This window comes from Pogoniulus pusillus, chromosome 19 (genome assembly GCF_015220805.1).
Source record: "Pogoniulus pusillus isolate bPogPus1 chromosome 19, bPogPus1.pri, whole genome shotgun sequence".
Lineage (NCBI taxonomy): Eukaryota > Metazoa > Chordata > Aves > Piciformes > Lybiidae > Pogoniulus > Pogoniulus pusillus.
This window is the reverse complement of record NC_087282.1, coordinates 4,424,127-4,440,439: the sequence shown is the minus strand read 5'-3', so window position 1 is coordinate 4,440,439 and position 16,313 is coordinate 4,424,127. Positions and strand designations below refer to the sequence as shown.

At 51.7% G+C, this 16,313-nt stretch overlaps 1 protein-coding gene across 5 annotated transcripts in view; it reads left to right on the top strand.

Moving 5' to 3' along the window:
- EDA (ectodysplasin A) overlaps positions 1-16,313 on the top strand; it is a 119,283-nt gene that overhangs the window by 72,904 nt on the left and 30,066 nt on the right. For all 5 annotated transcript variants that reach the window (XM_064159015.1, XM_064159014.1, XM_064159013.1 and 2 more), the window contains exon 2: positions 9,824-9,929. In XM_064159015.1, the coding sequence (XP_064015085.1) occupies positions 9,824-9,929 (106 nt within the window). The remainder of the gene's footprint in view (positions 1-9,823; positions 9,930-16,313) is intronic.

Here is a 16,313-nt window from a genome sequence, read left to right as displayed (position 1 = left end):
GGTCTCTTCCAACCTGCTTGATTCTATTCTAAGAGACAAGGAACTACTGGAGAGAGTCTAGCAGAAGATACAATGATGCTGAGGGATCTGAAGCATCTCTGTGATAAGGAAAGGTTGAGAGCCCTGGGGCTGTTTGGCCTGGGGAAGAGCAGCCTGAGGAGATCTGGTCAGTGGAGGCTGGATGAGGCACTTAGCACCTTGGGTTAGTTAATTAGAAGAGTTAGGTGAGAGGTTGGACTCGATGATCCTAGAGGTCTTTTCCAACCTGGCTGATTCTGTGAATGCTAAGCAAGAGCTGAAGGGTGGGGGGCAAGAGGGTGGGGGCAGTCTCTTTATAGTGGTGCCCAGTGGCAGGACAGAGGGCAACAGGCACAACCTGGAACCCAGAAGGTTCCATCTGAACAGGAGGAAAAACCTGTTTGCTGTGAGTGTGCTGGAGACCTGGAGGGAGCTGCTCAGGGAGGTTGTGGAGTCTCCTTCTCTGGAGAGGTTCTAGATCCACCTGGACATTGTGACCCTTAGCAACCTGCCTGTTTAGCTGAGGGGTTGAATTAGGTGTTCTCCAGAGGCTCCTTCCCAATCCTCACCATTCTGTGGGGCTGTGACTTGTTTGTCTTTTCATAGTAATGCTGTTTGATTTGGACTATTTTGATTCCCTCCTCCTGCTTCCCTTCCCTTCTGTTTCTCTCTGTCCAGTAAACCATCATAAGAATTAATCATAGCTGAAGGCCAATTTCAGCATCCAGCTTTAGAAAAGAGGATTTTCAAGCTGAAAGGAAGGATGCACTTTAGCTTTGTTCTGTTGTGGAGCAAGGGAAAAAGGGTTGTAACACTTTTATCTGAATGGTTGGTAGCAAAAAGATTTCCAAATCATGAAGATTTCTTGAGGTTTCCAAAGAAAAGATCTCACAGCAAGGCCAGAGTTAAGTTCTTCAGTTCCAACGTCTGACAGATGCTCTCCTGTGACCTTCTGCTGGAAGAATCATCTCAGTGAGTGAATCCAGACATGTTCTTTGCTCTAAGCTGTGAGTTTATGTAGCAGTTCAAAAGAGGTCTGAAAAAATGTCCTAAATTCAGGTGCTGCAGCTGCATTCCCAATGGAAACTTCCAGAACAGGGTCTGGTTGTGTCTCTCCTGCTGGCCTGGAGAATTGGCTTGCTTTCTTTGGTGTGAGGGTGCTGAGGCCCTGGAGCAGGCTGCCCAGGGAAGTTGTGGAATCTCCTCCTCTGGAGAGATTCCAAACCTGTCTGTATGCAACCTTGAGTAACCTGCTGTAGGTGACTGTGCTTGAGCAGGGGGGTTGGACTGGATGATCTCCAGAGGTCTCTTCCAATCCCTCCCATGCTATGATTGTGTGATTTACCACCTCCAGTGTGTCTCTGCTTTGGAGGCAGGCTTCAAAATGGAGATGACCATTCAAGAAGCTCCTCTCAGCTGTCTCAGGGACTTGGGTGCTCCTCTCTCACAGGAAACATCTGAAAGTTGAAGGCATTGGATGGAAGGTCTGTGGAGATAGGACATGGGGCAGTGGCTTCAAACCAGAGCAGAGCAGATTTAGGTTGGATGTTAGGAACCAGTTCTGCACCATGAGGGTAGTGGAACACTTCAGCAGGTTGCCCAGGGAGGTGGTTGAGGCTCCATCCTTGGAGATATTCAAGGTCAGGCTTGACTAGAGCAACCTGCTCTCTTGAGGATGCCTCTGCTGACTGCAGAGAGGATTGGTCTGGATTACCTTTGGAGATCCTTTCCAGCCCTGACCCTTCTGTGAGTCATTGAAGAGAAGGACACTCGGTGGAGGGTGACCTGGTGGCTGCTTCTGAGAGGGATCTCTTTGTCCCGTCATGGTTGGTGCTATGCTGCTTGTGGAGGCAGGATGAGGTCAGTGCCATGCAGAACAGAGCATGGCAGTTAGTCTTCAAACCCTTTTCAGCCACAAGGGAAGGGAACTTTGTCCAGAGGAGGTGACCCAAGGGTGGTTGAAGGCAAACCTTGGCATGCCGGATGGAACCCAGTTCCATATAGCCACAGGAGGTGCTCAGGTGGAGCAGCAGAGCCCTGAAGCAGCACCTGATGGCAGGAGTTGGTTTGGGTTTTTTTAAGTATAATTCTGCTGTTGACTTTAGGCTGTCCTGGTGCTACTGGAGAGGAGATGCAGGCCAGGAGAAAGCATGAGGAAAGGTAGAGATGGAGAAAGAGGCAAAAGGAAAGAATGTGGCTAGCATTGAGTCCCCTCAGCTTAGAGGAGTTTCCCCCTGGAGCAAGCCTGCACAGTGGTTTTTCCTCTGTGCAGAACTGCTTTGCTCATGCTCAGTGAAGAATTGCTGTGGGCATGCAGGAGGAGAAACCATGACCTCCATATGGAGCGGGGGGCATGGCCCAGCTGGCTGAAAATGGGGCTGAAAAAGGCTATGAAGGCTAATTAATGTGAAAACCTGAGGATCCATGCTAATAGACAGCAGATCTCTGTCAGGAGCTGGTTCACAGCTTAAATGTGATCTCCTTGGGAGGCAAAAGGAACTGATTTAAGTTCCTTACCTTGCCCTGACACTGATACTTCCCAACAGTTTTAACTGCTGTGTTCCCAGCAAGGTGCTGGGGGCCTGCAGCTCTGCTCTGCCCCAAGTGGGAAGCCTGCAGCAGGAATCTCTTCCTCCCATTAAAGACTTGACTGCAAGTGTCTTCATGGATGGTGTTAAACCTGGTTTTGACCTCGTTCTACCTCACATCTGGGTTGTGGTTTTAAGCTTCCTCTTTACAGGTGTAAGCAATGGGAAACCTCAGCCCTTGCTCTGTGCTGTGCTTAGTGCATGCACTGCCTGCAGTGCTGGCAGGCATAGAATGGTCTGGGTTGGAAGGGACCTCCAAAGGTCATCCAGTCCAACTCCCTCTGCACTCAGCAGAGGCATCCTCAACTAGAGCAGGTTGCTCAGAGCCCTGTCAAGCATCACTTTGAATGTCTTCAGGGATGGGGCCTCAACTACCTTCCTGGGCAACCTGTTGCAGTCTTCCACCACCCTCATAGTACAGAGCTTGTTCCTCACATCCAATTTATAGCTGTGATGCTGAGGGACATGGTTTAGAGGTGGCCTGGCAGTGCTGGGTTAACAGTTGGACTTGTTGACTGTAGAAGTGTTTTCAACCCAAGGGATTCTGTGATTCTCTAACTAATTCCCTGTGTTCCTCACTCTGCAGCGAGGCTTGAACCGGTAAGTGGATGTTAGGGTTACAGAACACTGACCTGGAGTGTTCTGTGCTGAAACCACCAGTGGCTTTCCTGGGTGATGAAGTTCAAATGCCAATAAAAGCTTAGGGAAATGTGCTCCCTCCTCTTTTATTGTTCTCTAATGGAGTTGTGTTACCACAGTGCCTAGAAGACCCAGGAGGGTGACTCAGATTGGCCTTCTGAAGAGGAGAATTGCGCAGTCCTCTTTGGAAAGGCTGCTCAAGCCAAGGGCAGAAACGCTCAGCAGATAGAAAGCATCTCCAGTCTGCTTCTTTAAAAGCAGTGGTGGCCTGTGGAGAGCTGCAGATTTGCTGAGGTGGGCAGTTCTCTCTGCTGGAAGTAGCTAGTGCAGTGCCACTAGTCCGTGGCATTACGTGGGCTGTTCTCTTCGGATGCTAGGAACAAGTTGTGTGCCGTGAGGGTGGTGCAACACTTGGAACAGGTTGCCCAGGGAGGTGGTTGGGGCTCCATCCCTCGAGATATTAAAGGTGAGGCTCAGCAGGGCTCTTGAGTAACCTGCTCTAGTTGAAGATGCCCCTGCTGAGTGCAGAGGGGGTTGGGTTAGATGACTTTTGGAGGGTTCTTGCAACCCAGACCATGAAAAGCTCAACAGGAGCCTGCAGTGTGAGTGCAGCCCAGACACAACCCTGTGCTGGGCTGCAGCAAGAGCAGTGTGGACAGCAGGGCAAGGGAGGGGATTCTGCCCCTTGGCTCTGCTCCCCTCAGACCCCACCTGCAGTCCTGGGTGCAGTTCTGGAGCCCCCAGCACAAGTAGGATGTGGAACTGTTGGAGCCAGTCCAGAGGAGGCCACCAAGATGCTGAGAGGGCTGCAGCAGCTCTGCTGTGAGGACAGGCTGAGAGAGTTGGGACTGTGCAGCCTGGAGAAGAGAAGGCTTTGAGGAGACCTTGGAGTGGCCTTGCAGTATCTGAAGGGGGCTCCAGGAGGGCTGGGGAGGGACTACTGACAAGGTCTTGTAATGGCAGGATGAGGAGGAATGGGTTTGAACTGGCAGAGAGGAGACTGAAAGTGGCTGTTAGGAAGAAGTTGTTTGCAGTGAGGGTGGTGAGACACTGGCACAGGTTGCCCAGGGAGGTTGTGGAGCACAGAAGCACAGAATGTGATCAAGATCTGTGCTCCACAACCTCCCTGGAGGTGTTAGTGACCAGGTTGGATGAGACCTTGAGTGACCTGTTGTAGTGGGAGCTGTCCCTGCCTATGGCGAGGGGTTGGAACTGGCTGTGGAGGAATTTTTTCCCTGTGAGAGTGACAGAACCCTGAAACAGGCTGCCCAGGGAGGTTGTGGAGTCTCCCTCTCTGGAGATAAGCAAAACCCACCTGGATGTGTTCTGGTGTGATCTGCTCTTGCAGGGGAGGTTGGACTGGATGAGCTTTCCAGGTCCCTTCCAGCCCCTAACATTCTGTGAAGACCTAAAATGTGTTGAGTGAGTTTGTTTTCCCCACGAAGCCAAGCTGCTGCCCAAGCCTCTTTCTAGTCTGTTGGAAATCATCTGCTCCTTTCTGGATTTCTTGCTCCCTGTGTCACCAGAGGCAAATTTCTGACAGAGGACAATGGGGCTGATATTCAAGAAGCTGCTTCTCTGAACTGCAACCTCTGATGGCTGAACTTCAGAGCAGCAGAAAAACAGCAACACAGCCTGCAAGGAATGTGTCTGTGGAGATCAGTCCTGCTGTTTTTGCTCTTCAAATGCTCCAGAATTCACAGAATCACAGAAGGGACTGAAGGGACCTCCAGAGATCATCAAGTCATGGTCTAGGTGATTGGCCAGGGCTGGGTGCTAGGTTGGACTGGATGAGCTTGGAGGTCTCTTCCAACCTGGTTGATTCTGTGATTCTAAGTCAAATCCCCCTCTGCCAAAGCAAGACCACCCAGGGCAGGTCGCACAAGAATGCATCCAGGTGGGGGTTGAAAGTCTCCAGAGAAGGAGACTCCACAACCTCTCTGGGCAACCTGTTCCAAGGCTCTGTCATCCTCACCATAAGGAGGTGTCTCCTTGTGTTGGGGTGAAACCTCCTGTGCTCTAGCCTGTACCAGTTGTTTCCAGTCCTAACAGTGGGCACCACAGAAAAGAGCCTGGCACAGCAACATCTTTGCTGTGAGATTGCCAGAGCCCTGACCCAGGCTGCCCAGGGAGGTTGTGGAGTCTCCTCTGGAGAGATGCCAAACACCCACACAGACATGATCCTAGGCAACCTGCTGTGGGTGACTGTGTTTTAGGATCATAGAATCAGTCAGGGTTGGAAAGGACCACAAGGATCAGCCAGTTCCAACCACCCTGCCATGGGCAGGGACACCCTGCCCTAAATCAGGCTGCTCACAGCCTCATCCAGCCTGGCCTTAAACACCTCCAGGGATGAAGCTTCCACCGTCTCCCTGGGCAACCCATTCCAGGCTCTCACCACCCTCATGCTGAAGAACTTCTTCATAACATCCACTCTTAATGTACCCATTTCCAGCTTGGTTCCATTCCCCCCAGTCCTATCCCTGCCTGACAGCCTAAAAAGTCCCTCCCAGCTTTCTTGTAGCCCCCTTAAGATACTGAAAGGTCACAATAAGGTCACCCTCCTCCAGCTTGGATCCATTCCCCATAGTCCTATCACTGTCTGACACCCTAAAAAGTCCCTCCTCAGCTTTCTTATAGTCTGCCTAAGATACTGAAAGGTCACAATAAGGTCACCCTCATCTAATTTGGATCCATTCCCCCCAGTCCTATCACCACTGGCACCCTAAAAAGTCCCTCCCCACCTTTCTTACAGCCTCCTTAAGATACCGCAAGGCCACAATAAGGTCTCCTGGCAGCCTTCTCCTCTCCAGACAGAGCAGCCTCAACTCCCTCACTCCTCACAGCAGAGATGCTCCAGCCTAGGGGCTGGACTTAGCTGACCTGTAGAGGTCCTTTCCAAGCCCTGCTGTGCTGGGTTTCCACATTGCATGCACAGACACATCCTTTTATTCCCACTCCTGTAGTGTGTGGAGGCTCCCTCCCTACCAAGGAGCTGAGTCTCTGCCTGCTTGCAGGCTGTGCTGTGCTGGTGGTTCTCTCTGTGCTCCCTTGATACCCCCAGAGCAGTGTTCTCCTGCATGTGGCTGCAGAGGGGAGCTTTGTGTTCGTGCCTCTGTGTTTTATTTTGCTGAGAGAGACCAAGGTGGAATGGATTCCTTCTGGCCAGCTTTGCTGGTGCTATTGTTTCGTGGGTTATTTTCAGCTGAGGCTTCCCCTGGGGTTTGTCCTCTTGTGGTTTTTGACCTTTCTGCATCCTAGAGTGATTTTTCTCCATGGAGAAAGGGATGGGCTTACGTGGGGTTGCTAAAATTAAGGCACTTGGAAGGCTTTAGTTTAGGGGAGGAGGGAAACAGAGATTGTTCCCAACTGCTCTGTCCCTGTTGCATCCTCTTCAGCAAAAATAGGACTTGTTTTGTGGTGCTTGCTGGGCCTCCTCAGAACTGCTTCTTCAGGGGCTGAGAGAGTCCATTCTCCATGCTTTTGAGGATGAGGAGTTTCAGTGCAGCTCTGGAGCAGAGCAGTGATGCATTGTAGACCTTCCTAGAAGGGTACCACAGTCCCAACTCTTCCAGTGTGGGTTTTAAAGTGATGGAAAGTGTTCAGCTATGGGAGAATGGCCACAGTGGGTTGACAAAGATCCACCCCCCCATGTAAGCAGGCAGCCACTGAAGCCACCCTTGCTGCTCAGTGCTTTTCAGACAGGTGGAGTGTTGCCCCCAGAGATTATTTCCCCCTCCCATGCAAGCAGGCAGCCACTGAGGCCACCCTTGCTGCTCAGTGCTTTTCAGACAGGTGGAGTGTTGCTCCCAGAGATTTTTCCCCCCCCCCCTCCATGCAAGCAGGCAGCCACTGAGGCCACCCTTGCTGCTCAGTGTGCTTTTCAGACAGGTGGAGTGGTGCCCCCAGAGATTATTTCCCCCCTCCCATGCAAGCAGGCAGCCACTGAAGCCACCCTTGCTGCTCAGTGCTTTTCAGACAGGTGGAGTGTTGCCCCCAGAGATTATTTCCCCCTCCCATGCAAGCAGGCAGCCACTGAAGCCACCCTTGCTGCTCAGTGCTTTTCAGACAAGGTGGAGTGGTGCCCCCAGAGATTATTTCCCCCTCCCATGCAAGCAGGCAGCCACTGAGGCCATCCTTGCTGCTCAGTGTCTTTCATACAGGTGGAGTGTTGCTCCCAGAGACTTTTTGCCCTGCAGAAAAGCTGTGCCAGCATCCAGCCAGCAGCATTTCACTGAAGGTTACTTTTCCTTCTGCATCTGCCTGGCTGCCTGCATCTTGTTTGCTAGATGGGTGGCAAACATCTGCTCGTTCTGCTTTCCCTTCCTCCTGACCACAGCACATAACAGGGAGCAGAGGAGTTCAGTTTAAGGCGCAACAACATGGACCCTTGTGTCCAGAGCAAAAGCTGTGGGGTCCAAGAGCTGCAAGTGAATCTGTTTAATCATAGTTCAGGGCTTGGGGAATGGAAAAAAGAGTAACTTGCTCTTCTGAGCAGCACAGCTGTGCAAGCCCTCGGTCCCTGGGCGCACAACTCAGCTCTTCATGGGCTGACCCTGTGGCCCAGCACCCCCCAACCTCCCCCCCCCACAGCTGTGGCCCCTGGAACAACAGAGCCCTTGAGTCATCCAGGAGAAATTTGGCCTTCACTGACATGGGAGGCAGCAGTGTGCCCTCGTGGCAAAGGCTGGTGGGCTCTCGGGGTGCTTTGAGAGGAGTGTGGCCAGCAGGTCAGGGGAGGTTCTCCTGCCCCTCTGCTCTGCCCTAGCGAGGGCACCTCTGCTGCGCTGGGTCCAGTGCTGGGCTCTGCAGTTCAAGAAGGGCAGGAAAGTGTTGGAGAAAGTCCCACAGAAGCTACAAAGCTGCTGAGGGGTCTGGAGCACCTCTGTGAGGAGGAAGGGCCTAGGGCTGGGACTGTTTAGCTTGGAGAAGAGAAGACTGAGAGGGGATCTGGCCAATGCCAGTCGATAGCTGAAGGGTAGAGAGTGAACAGATGGGACCAGACTCTTGCCAGTGGTGCCCAGTGACAGGGCAAGGGGCAGCAGGCACAAACTGGAACCCAGGAGGTTCCATCTAAACATATGGAAGAACTTTCCTGTGAGGCTGCAGAAGCTCTGGAGCAGGCTGCCCAGAGAGGTTGTGGAGTCTCCTTCTGTGGAGGAATTCCACACCCACCTGGACACTGTGATCCTGGGCGAGCTGCTGTGGGTGACCCTGCTTTAGCAAGGGGGAGGGGGGGGTCAGATTAGATGACCCCCAGAGGTTCCTTCCAACCCCCACCGTGCTGGGATGCTATCATCCCATGGTTTAGTGGTGGCTTGGCTGTGCTGGGCTAATGGTTGGACTTCCTAATCTGAAACATCTTTTCTTGCAGCCAAACCAGTTCTAAGAGTGTGTGCACGGATGGGAGATTGCTGCATCCCTGCAGGAGTCAGAGGGGTGCACCCCTTGCACCCCAGCGGGTGGGCAAGGGGAGCCGGGAGCCCGGGGGCACATCAAAGGCGAAGAGATCTTCGGTGATCATCACTTTTGATAGGGACTTTTCTGGTCCCCTACCTTAAGGAGCCTCTCTTTCAACCAGCAATTCACAGCAGTTTGTTCTCCTCTTTTGATGTCACAGGTTTTGTTCTCAGCGCAGCAACGCACTGGAGAGCTTTCAGTGCTGCTCTGTTGAAGGCTCTGAGGTCTTGTTTCTGCCTTGTAATTGACTTCTGTGTCTATTTCCCACTTCAGTAACTGTGGAGGGGTTTCTCCAGTGAAAGGAAAACCCCATCCTGGTCAGAGCAGCCCTGGCTGGAGGCCAGTGCACAAGGTGGTTGGGTCCTGATTAATCTCTTGTGAAATTGCTTGGGTTAGGAACTGGAAATAGGTGGAGAAAACGCTTCTGGTGCTGAGCTGCCACGTCCTGGGCTAGCTGGTGAAGTTTCTAAGCTGAAATTCCCGTTTCAGGGCAGGGAAATTGGTTTAATAACTGCCAAAGAGCTTTTCATGCAGCACCAGTTCTGTGTTGTCGTGAACAAGAGGTCGCTACATAAAACGTTTTGCCTCTTGGCAAGGATCATGCTCTAAAGATGTGCTTGCTCTAGGTTTAAAGTGTTAATTTCTGTGGTGTGCTGAATTGGGTTTAAAGGTCCCTGAAGACCTTTGAATCTCAGTAGCTAATGAGGCTTGCAGGAGGGAGCTTGAGAGAGGAAGAACTTACTGGCAGTGAGTAATGGTGGTGAAAGAGCTCCAGGATTGAGCAAGTCTTGTTGTAGAGAATTAGAAATGATCACTGTGGTGTTTAGGGCTTTTATTTCCAGCTACACATGTCCCCTGATGCCTCCTGCATCCCTGTCCCTGCAGCCTTCCATGTCTCAGCAGATGCTGTTGCCTGGCCAAACCCTTCAGGCTGAGTTTTCCAGAGTCCTAGGCTGCTTCCAAGGGGATCAGCTCCTCAAAGTTCCCCCTGGGATGAGCAGTGCATCAATCTGGGCTCTCCTCCTTGGCCCAGCAGAGCTATCCCTGATGCAGAGGATTTGGTGGTCAGGCTATGCCACCCTTGCCAAAGATGCTTAACCTTGTCCTCCTCCTTCTAGCTGGCCTTGCTGAACTTCTTCCACCCTGAAGACAAGCTGCACGTTGGAGAAGAAGGCAGAAGGGTCCGACGCAACAAGAGGAGTAAAGGCAGCGAAGGGCCAGACGGTGAGTCCTGCAGTGTCCCTCGCTGCTGCCCCTCCAGCAGCAGCCTGGTTTCAGGCTCAGGAATTCCATTTCCAGTGCTGGCTTTCCACGATTGTCCAGCTATGCTGGGATGTGAGAACTGCCTCTTTGTCAAGCTCCTCAAAGAGCTCCCCTGCTTTTCTACAGCAGAAGAGCACAGCTCCATTTTTTATATGGAGAGAGGGATGGTCAGAGGGTTGGAGCAGCTCTGCTACAAAGAGCAGGCTGAAGGAGCTGGGGATGTTCAGCCTGGAGAAGAGAAGGCTCCAGGCAGACCTAATAGCAGCCTGCCAGTACCTGAAGGGGGTCTGCAAGAAGGATGGTTTAAAAAGGCCTGCAGTGATAGGATGAGGAACTTAAAACCAGAGAAGAGCAGATTCAGATTGGGTGTTAGGAACAAGTTCTTAACCATGAGAGTGGTGGAACGCTACAACAGGTTGACCAGGGAGGTGGTTGAGGCCACATCCCTGGAGATATTCAAGGTGAGGCTTGACAGGGCTCTGGGCAACCTGCTCTAGTTGAGGATGCCCCTGCTGACTGCAGAAGGAGTTGGACTGGATGACCTTTGGAGGGCACTTCCAACCCAGAGCGTTCTGTTTGTGTAAAACCCACTCTGGCAAGGCATGTGAGAAGTTCTGAGTAGTACAGGATGGGTTTTACCTCCAGGACATTTATCCAGAGCTATCAGGTTGTGTAAATATTCTGGAGGAGTAATACCAGAGCTGCTCTTCAAGAGCTGTTGCCTTCTCCTCTGATCCTGTTGAAGAAGCACTTTCTTTTTCAGGGGAAGGAAGAAAATCTCTCGTCTCAGGATTTGTACCACTGGCTGATCTCTTAGTAGAGTCCAAGAAGCTTTCATCTGGATAGGCTGCAGAGGGGCTTGGACTGGATGACCTTTGGAGGGCACTTCCAACCTAGACCATTCCATGATTCTATGACTGGATGCCAGAGAAAGAAGGGAAAGAAACAACGAGGCAGTGGTCTGTGCGTGGCTTGGTGCCTGCTAAGCTGGAGTTCTGACTCAGGCTGTCATTCATTTTCCTCTCCAGCTCTGTGAGTTTCCCATCTCCCCTGAAGCCTTCTCAGTCTCACAGTGGAAAAACGTTTCCCTGTGGCTCTGCTCCAAGAAAGAGCTTCATGAAGCTCCCCACATTCCTCCTCCCCGAAACGCTGACAAGTGTGATGCATTTGGTACAGACTCCCTGAGTGGTTCCAGCTAAATGTGGTCCATCATCTTCAGAGCCAGTGCTGCTCTGAAGCTCAGATGGCTCAGGCAGGATCTAAGTCCCTTTGCACTGACTCCTGGAAATGTGTTCCAGTGCCTCCACAAGGCACTTGTATAAGTAGCAAGTTTCCACTGTGCACGGTGCGAGCGGAGTGCTGCAGGCAGATGTTGGAGGAATTAGCCTGGGCTGTTGGGCTGCTGAAGAGCTGCCTCTCTGCTGCCAGATGTGCAGACAATAGCTGCATGGGGAGACCTTCTTGTGGCCTTCCAATATTTAAAGGAGCCAAGAAGAAAGGTGGGGACAGGCTTTTTATCAGGGCCTGGTGTGGCAGGACAGGGGGTGATGGTTTTGGACTAAAAGCAGAGATTTCGAGTACGTAGAAAGAGGAAGCTCTTGACCCTTGAGAGTGGTGAGACACTGTCCCAGGTTACCCAGGGAGGTGGTAGGTGCCTCATCCCTGAAAACATTCCAGGTCAGGTTGCACAGGACTCTGAGCAGCCTGATCTGGTTGAGGATGTCCCTGCTGTGACTCTAGGAGAGTTGGACTAGGTGACCTTTAAAGATCCCTTCCAATTTAAACCATTCTGTGGCTCTGTGAGAAATAAGATGCTGAAAGTTGATGAACTAACAAGGGCTTTTCCCTCACCCTTGTGACAAATACGTTGTGCTTTGTGGCATTTCCCTGTTTCCAGGATTTCCTTCGTGTTCCTGGAGTGCATCAGAGCTGAGTTCCTCCAGAAACACTGCACACATCCACTGCTTATTTGTCCTTTTGTGAGGGAGGGGATTTGACCCTGTCGGACTGATGGGCATGAGGTCAACAGGTCATGTTCCTGGTGACATCAACAGGGCAGGTTGTGTTGGCCAGCAGTGAGTTAGTGCTTGCCCAGCTCCATTTTATGGGGCAGAGCAGTATTTAACCAGAGCAAGCTCTCAGGGCAGGGCCTGACCTTATAACAACCCTAAAACCCCATCAACAAACAGAGCAGCTTTCTGGTGTCACTTTGTGCTGTTTGGTTTAGAGCTACATGAAGGAATCTCACTTAGGTTTTTTTTTGGTAGAGAGGGACAATGAATGATGAAAAAGAAGAAGAAGAAAGAAAAGCCAACAAATGAAGTGGTGTCAGGGGCACTGATAGCACCGTTCTCTTCAGCGCTCCTGCAAAAGGAGACTCGATCAAATCTTTGATCTCCAGAGTGCCTCCAGAAGATAAAAGTGGCTGGACTATAAATTCCCAGAGGGAAGGAGATGTGCTTTCCACTTGAGGCCTCGCTAATATTTGTCTGGAATTAATTTGATGAACTTTCAAGTCCTTTCTGCGCACGCAGGGAGAGACCAAAGCGATCCAAGTGTGGAAGCTGCGGTCCCTTTCCGTGGCCGTTGGAGTGCTGCTCACTTTGCTGCCCACAGCAGCCTGGCTTTGGTGATGTATGTGGCAGAGGGAACACAGTTCCCTTCCTAGAAGGCTTTTCTCAGAGGAAAATTCACTTTCAGGTCCTCTGCCAAAAAAAAAGGTGGGTTTGGGACAGGTCAGAACTAGTCAGGGGGGACCTCTCGTTGCTCTCTACAGCTACCTGAAGGGAGGTTGTAGCCAGGTGGGGTTGGTCTCTTCCTCCAGGCAACACAACACAGAGGACAGAAGAGAACAGAGGACACAGTCTCAAGTTGTGCCAGGGGAGGTCTAGGCTGGATGTTAGGAGGAAGTTGTTGGCAGAGAGAGTGATTGGCATTGGAATGGGCTGCCCAGGGAGGTGGTGGAGGCACCATCCCTGGAGGTGTTGAAGCCAAGCCTGGCTGGGGCACTTAGTGCCATGGTCTGGTTGATTGGCCAGGGCTGGGTGCTAGGTTGGGCTGGCTGAGCTTGGAGGTCTCTTGCAGCCTGCTTGATTCTATGATTCTCTGGGGTGAAAAGCTGGTGATGGCTACAGCTCTGGGCAGCCTGATCTAGCTGAGGGGTGTACTGCAGAGGGGGTTGGACTAGAAGGCCATTGGAGGTTGCTTCTACCACAGACCATTACAGGCTCACAGGATGTTAGAGGTTGGAAGTGACCTGAAGAGATCATCCAGTCCAACCCCCTTGCCACAGCAGGACCAGACAACCTAGCTCAGGGCACACAGCAACACATCCAGACAGGCCTTGAAAGCCTCCAGAGAAGGAGACTCCACAGCCTCTCTGGGCAGCCTGTGCCAGTGCTCTGGGACCCTTACAGTCAAGAAGTTCCCCCTTGTGTTGAGCTGGAACCTCCTGTGCTGCAGCTTCCATCCACTGCTGCTTGTCCTATTGCAAGGAGCAGTGAGCAGAGCCTGTCCCCCCCTCCTGACCCCCAGCCCTCAGATATTGATAAACATTGACTCAATCCCCTCTCAGTCTTCCATTCTCCAGACTAAGCAGCCCCAGGTCCCTCAGCCTCTCCTCATCAGACAGTGCTCCAGTGCCCTCATCATCCTCCCAGCGCTGTGCTGGACCTTCTGCAGCAGATCTCTGTGGGCTGTGGGAGCTGTGGATGTGGGAGCTGAAGCTGCTCTGTTGCCTCTTTGTTGCTCTCTGAAAGACCCCCAGAAAATTGATGTGTGCCAGCACGAAGCTGCTGCTTGGATCCTGCCCCTTCCAACCACTCCTTCAGGATTTCCAGGGCCTCTCTTTTGAAGATTCCAGCATCCTCCTACCCACTTGCCATGCTTTATGGTTGTGTTTGCTTAATGTCTGCTTGTGTCCCTCCATGCACAGTGCCCTGCAACCAATTAATCCAGCTGAGGTCGTGTCCCAACGTGAGGTCTCTTGCTCAGCTCCGTGCTCTGCTCACAGGCTCTTCTGCCTTGCTCTGGCACGGTCACCCTGCCCTGGGCAGATGGCTTTAATGGGCACCTGATGTCCCAGTCCTGAGGAGCACAGATCATCTTACAAGGCAACTTCCTGCCCATGCCACCAAACCCAACATTTACACAGCTTTGAAGATCCCTTTCCAGCCCCGTTGGACCATGTTCTTCCCACTCTGCCTTCCCAACTCCACCTGCCGCATCATTTGCTTTTGGTTCACCAAAATTTGACCCTTTCCAATAGCTTTTATTTGTCTTCCCCCTCCCCCCCCTCCCTTTCCTTCCTCTTTGTCCTGGTGTATTTATGCTGCTGTGGAACCTCTCTCGCTCCCAGATGAACAAATCGTTCCGGAGCTGGTAATTAGCAACAGTTGCACTAAAGGGAACCATCCCCAACGTTAAATTAGTCCCCTTTTAAATGAACTTGTGTACAAAATGTTAGATCCCTATTCCCAGGGCCCTAGTGAGGAGGAAAAAACTGCTGCTGGCTCTTGGCTAACAAAGCCAGAAGATGGGAGTAGCATGGTTGTAAGGACAGAGACAGCTCCGTGGGCTTGAGGTTGTAAATAACGAGAGGGAGCATTTACCCAGCAGATGTCAATAGGACTCGTTAAAAGCCATGGGGCTGGGGAAACCCAAACAACTCACCCCAGCTTCTTTTTCTTCCTGCTTTCATCTCTGTTCCCAGTTAGATCCCTGCTGGGCTGCTTTCCTAGTTTGTTTGGTGTTTTGCTTTTTCGGTTGAGGGTTTTTTGGGGGTTTAGTTTTGGAGGTTTTTTTAATTTAAGTTGTTTTTCTTTTTCTTTTTCTTTTTTTTTTTGGTCTGTTCTCCTTTCCAAGATTATTTCCTACTGAGTTTGGTGTGAAACACAAGTGATTGTTACCCCTGCTTTGACTGGGAGCAGGGCAGCTGGAAGAGGCTGAGCAGATGGCTGGCTTGAAGCTGACAACAGTTTGGTTCCTACTCTTTTGGCAGTCCTCGCTGCCAAGGGAAGTCCTCGAGGAGGGCTTGAAGGGTTTGAGTTCTGCAGAGGGCTTTTGTTGAAGTGAAATTCAGGGAGAGCAGAAGCTTGTCTTGATCTCCACTTCTACCTAGAGCTTTGGAAGTGATGTGCCAGCTAGGTGGATCCAGTCCTTCTCCCTGTTGGCTGTGTTCTATGCTGGGTCTAGGATGGGTTTAAGGTGGTTTAGAATCATAGGGTGACAGTGTGGGTTGAGCTGGAAGGGACATTTAAAGGTCACCTGCAGTCAGCAGGGGCAACTTCAACTAGATCAAGTTGCTCAAAGCATTATCCAAGCTGGTCTGCAGTGTTTCCAGGCATCCCCATGGCATCTACCCCCTGGCATCTATCACTTCTGGGCAACCTGTGGCAATCTCTCACCACCTCTAACAAATTTCCTCCTATCCAGTCTAAATCTCCCTCTTTCAGTTCAAACCCATCACCCCTTGTCCAGTCACAACAGGTCCTGATAAAAAGTCTGTCCCCAGCTTTCTTCTAGGCTTCTTCAAGTACCAAAAGGCCACCAGAAGGTCTCTCTGGAGCCTTCTCTTCTGCAGGTTGAGCAACTCCAACTCTCTCAGCCTGGCCTCACAGCAGAGAGCTTCCAGCCCTCGGATCATTTCTGTGGCCTCCTCTGGCCCTGCTCCAACAGGTCCATGTCTCTCCTGTGCTGAGGACTGGCCCCAGCACTGCAGGTGAGGTCTCAGCAGAGCAGAGGGGCAGAATCTCCTCCCTCAACCTGCTGCCTACACTGCTGAGGATCAGCCCAGAACACGGCTGGCGTCTGGGCTGTGAGTGCACACTGATGGCTCCTGTCCAGCTTTTCACCCACCAGCACCCCCAGCTCCTCCTCAGTAACAGTTCTAGGATGGTTTAGCAGGTAGCAGATGCCAGAGCCCAGCCAGGGGTTCCTGGCTCTCCCTCTTCTCCCAGGGCAGCCCTTGGCCATTCCCCCCAACTCCTGCTGCTGCTGCAATAGGGCTTCCCCCCCCACACCTATATTTTTAATATTATTATATCCAGATTACAATAGCAACTTTTCCTGCCTGCTTCCTTTCCTTTGGAAAGGGCAGGTTCATCCCTCTGCCTCCAGAACAATGGGTGCCTTTGTGTCAGGCCCTGCACAATTCCCCAAAGCCCAGGCATTCCCAGAAACACAGATGGATGAAGGGCGATAGAGCCTTATTGTGCTCCGCAACCATGGTGATGAGCACTTGGTAAATACAGAACATTTCCTGCAGGCTGGAGCACAGGAGACAGGCCCAAAAGAAAGTCTCACCACAAAAGTGCTTGCACTTACTGATTTCCTCCAGAATTTCTT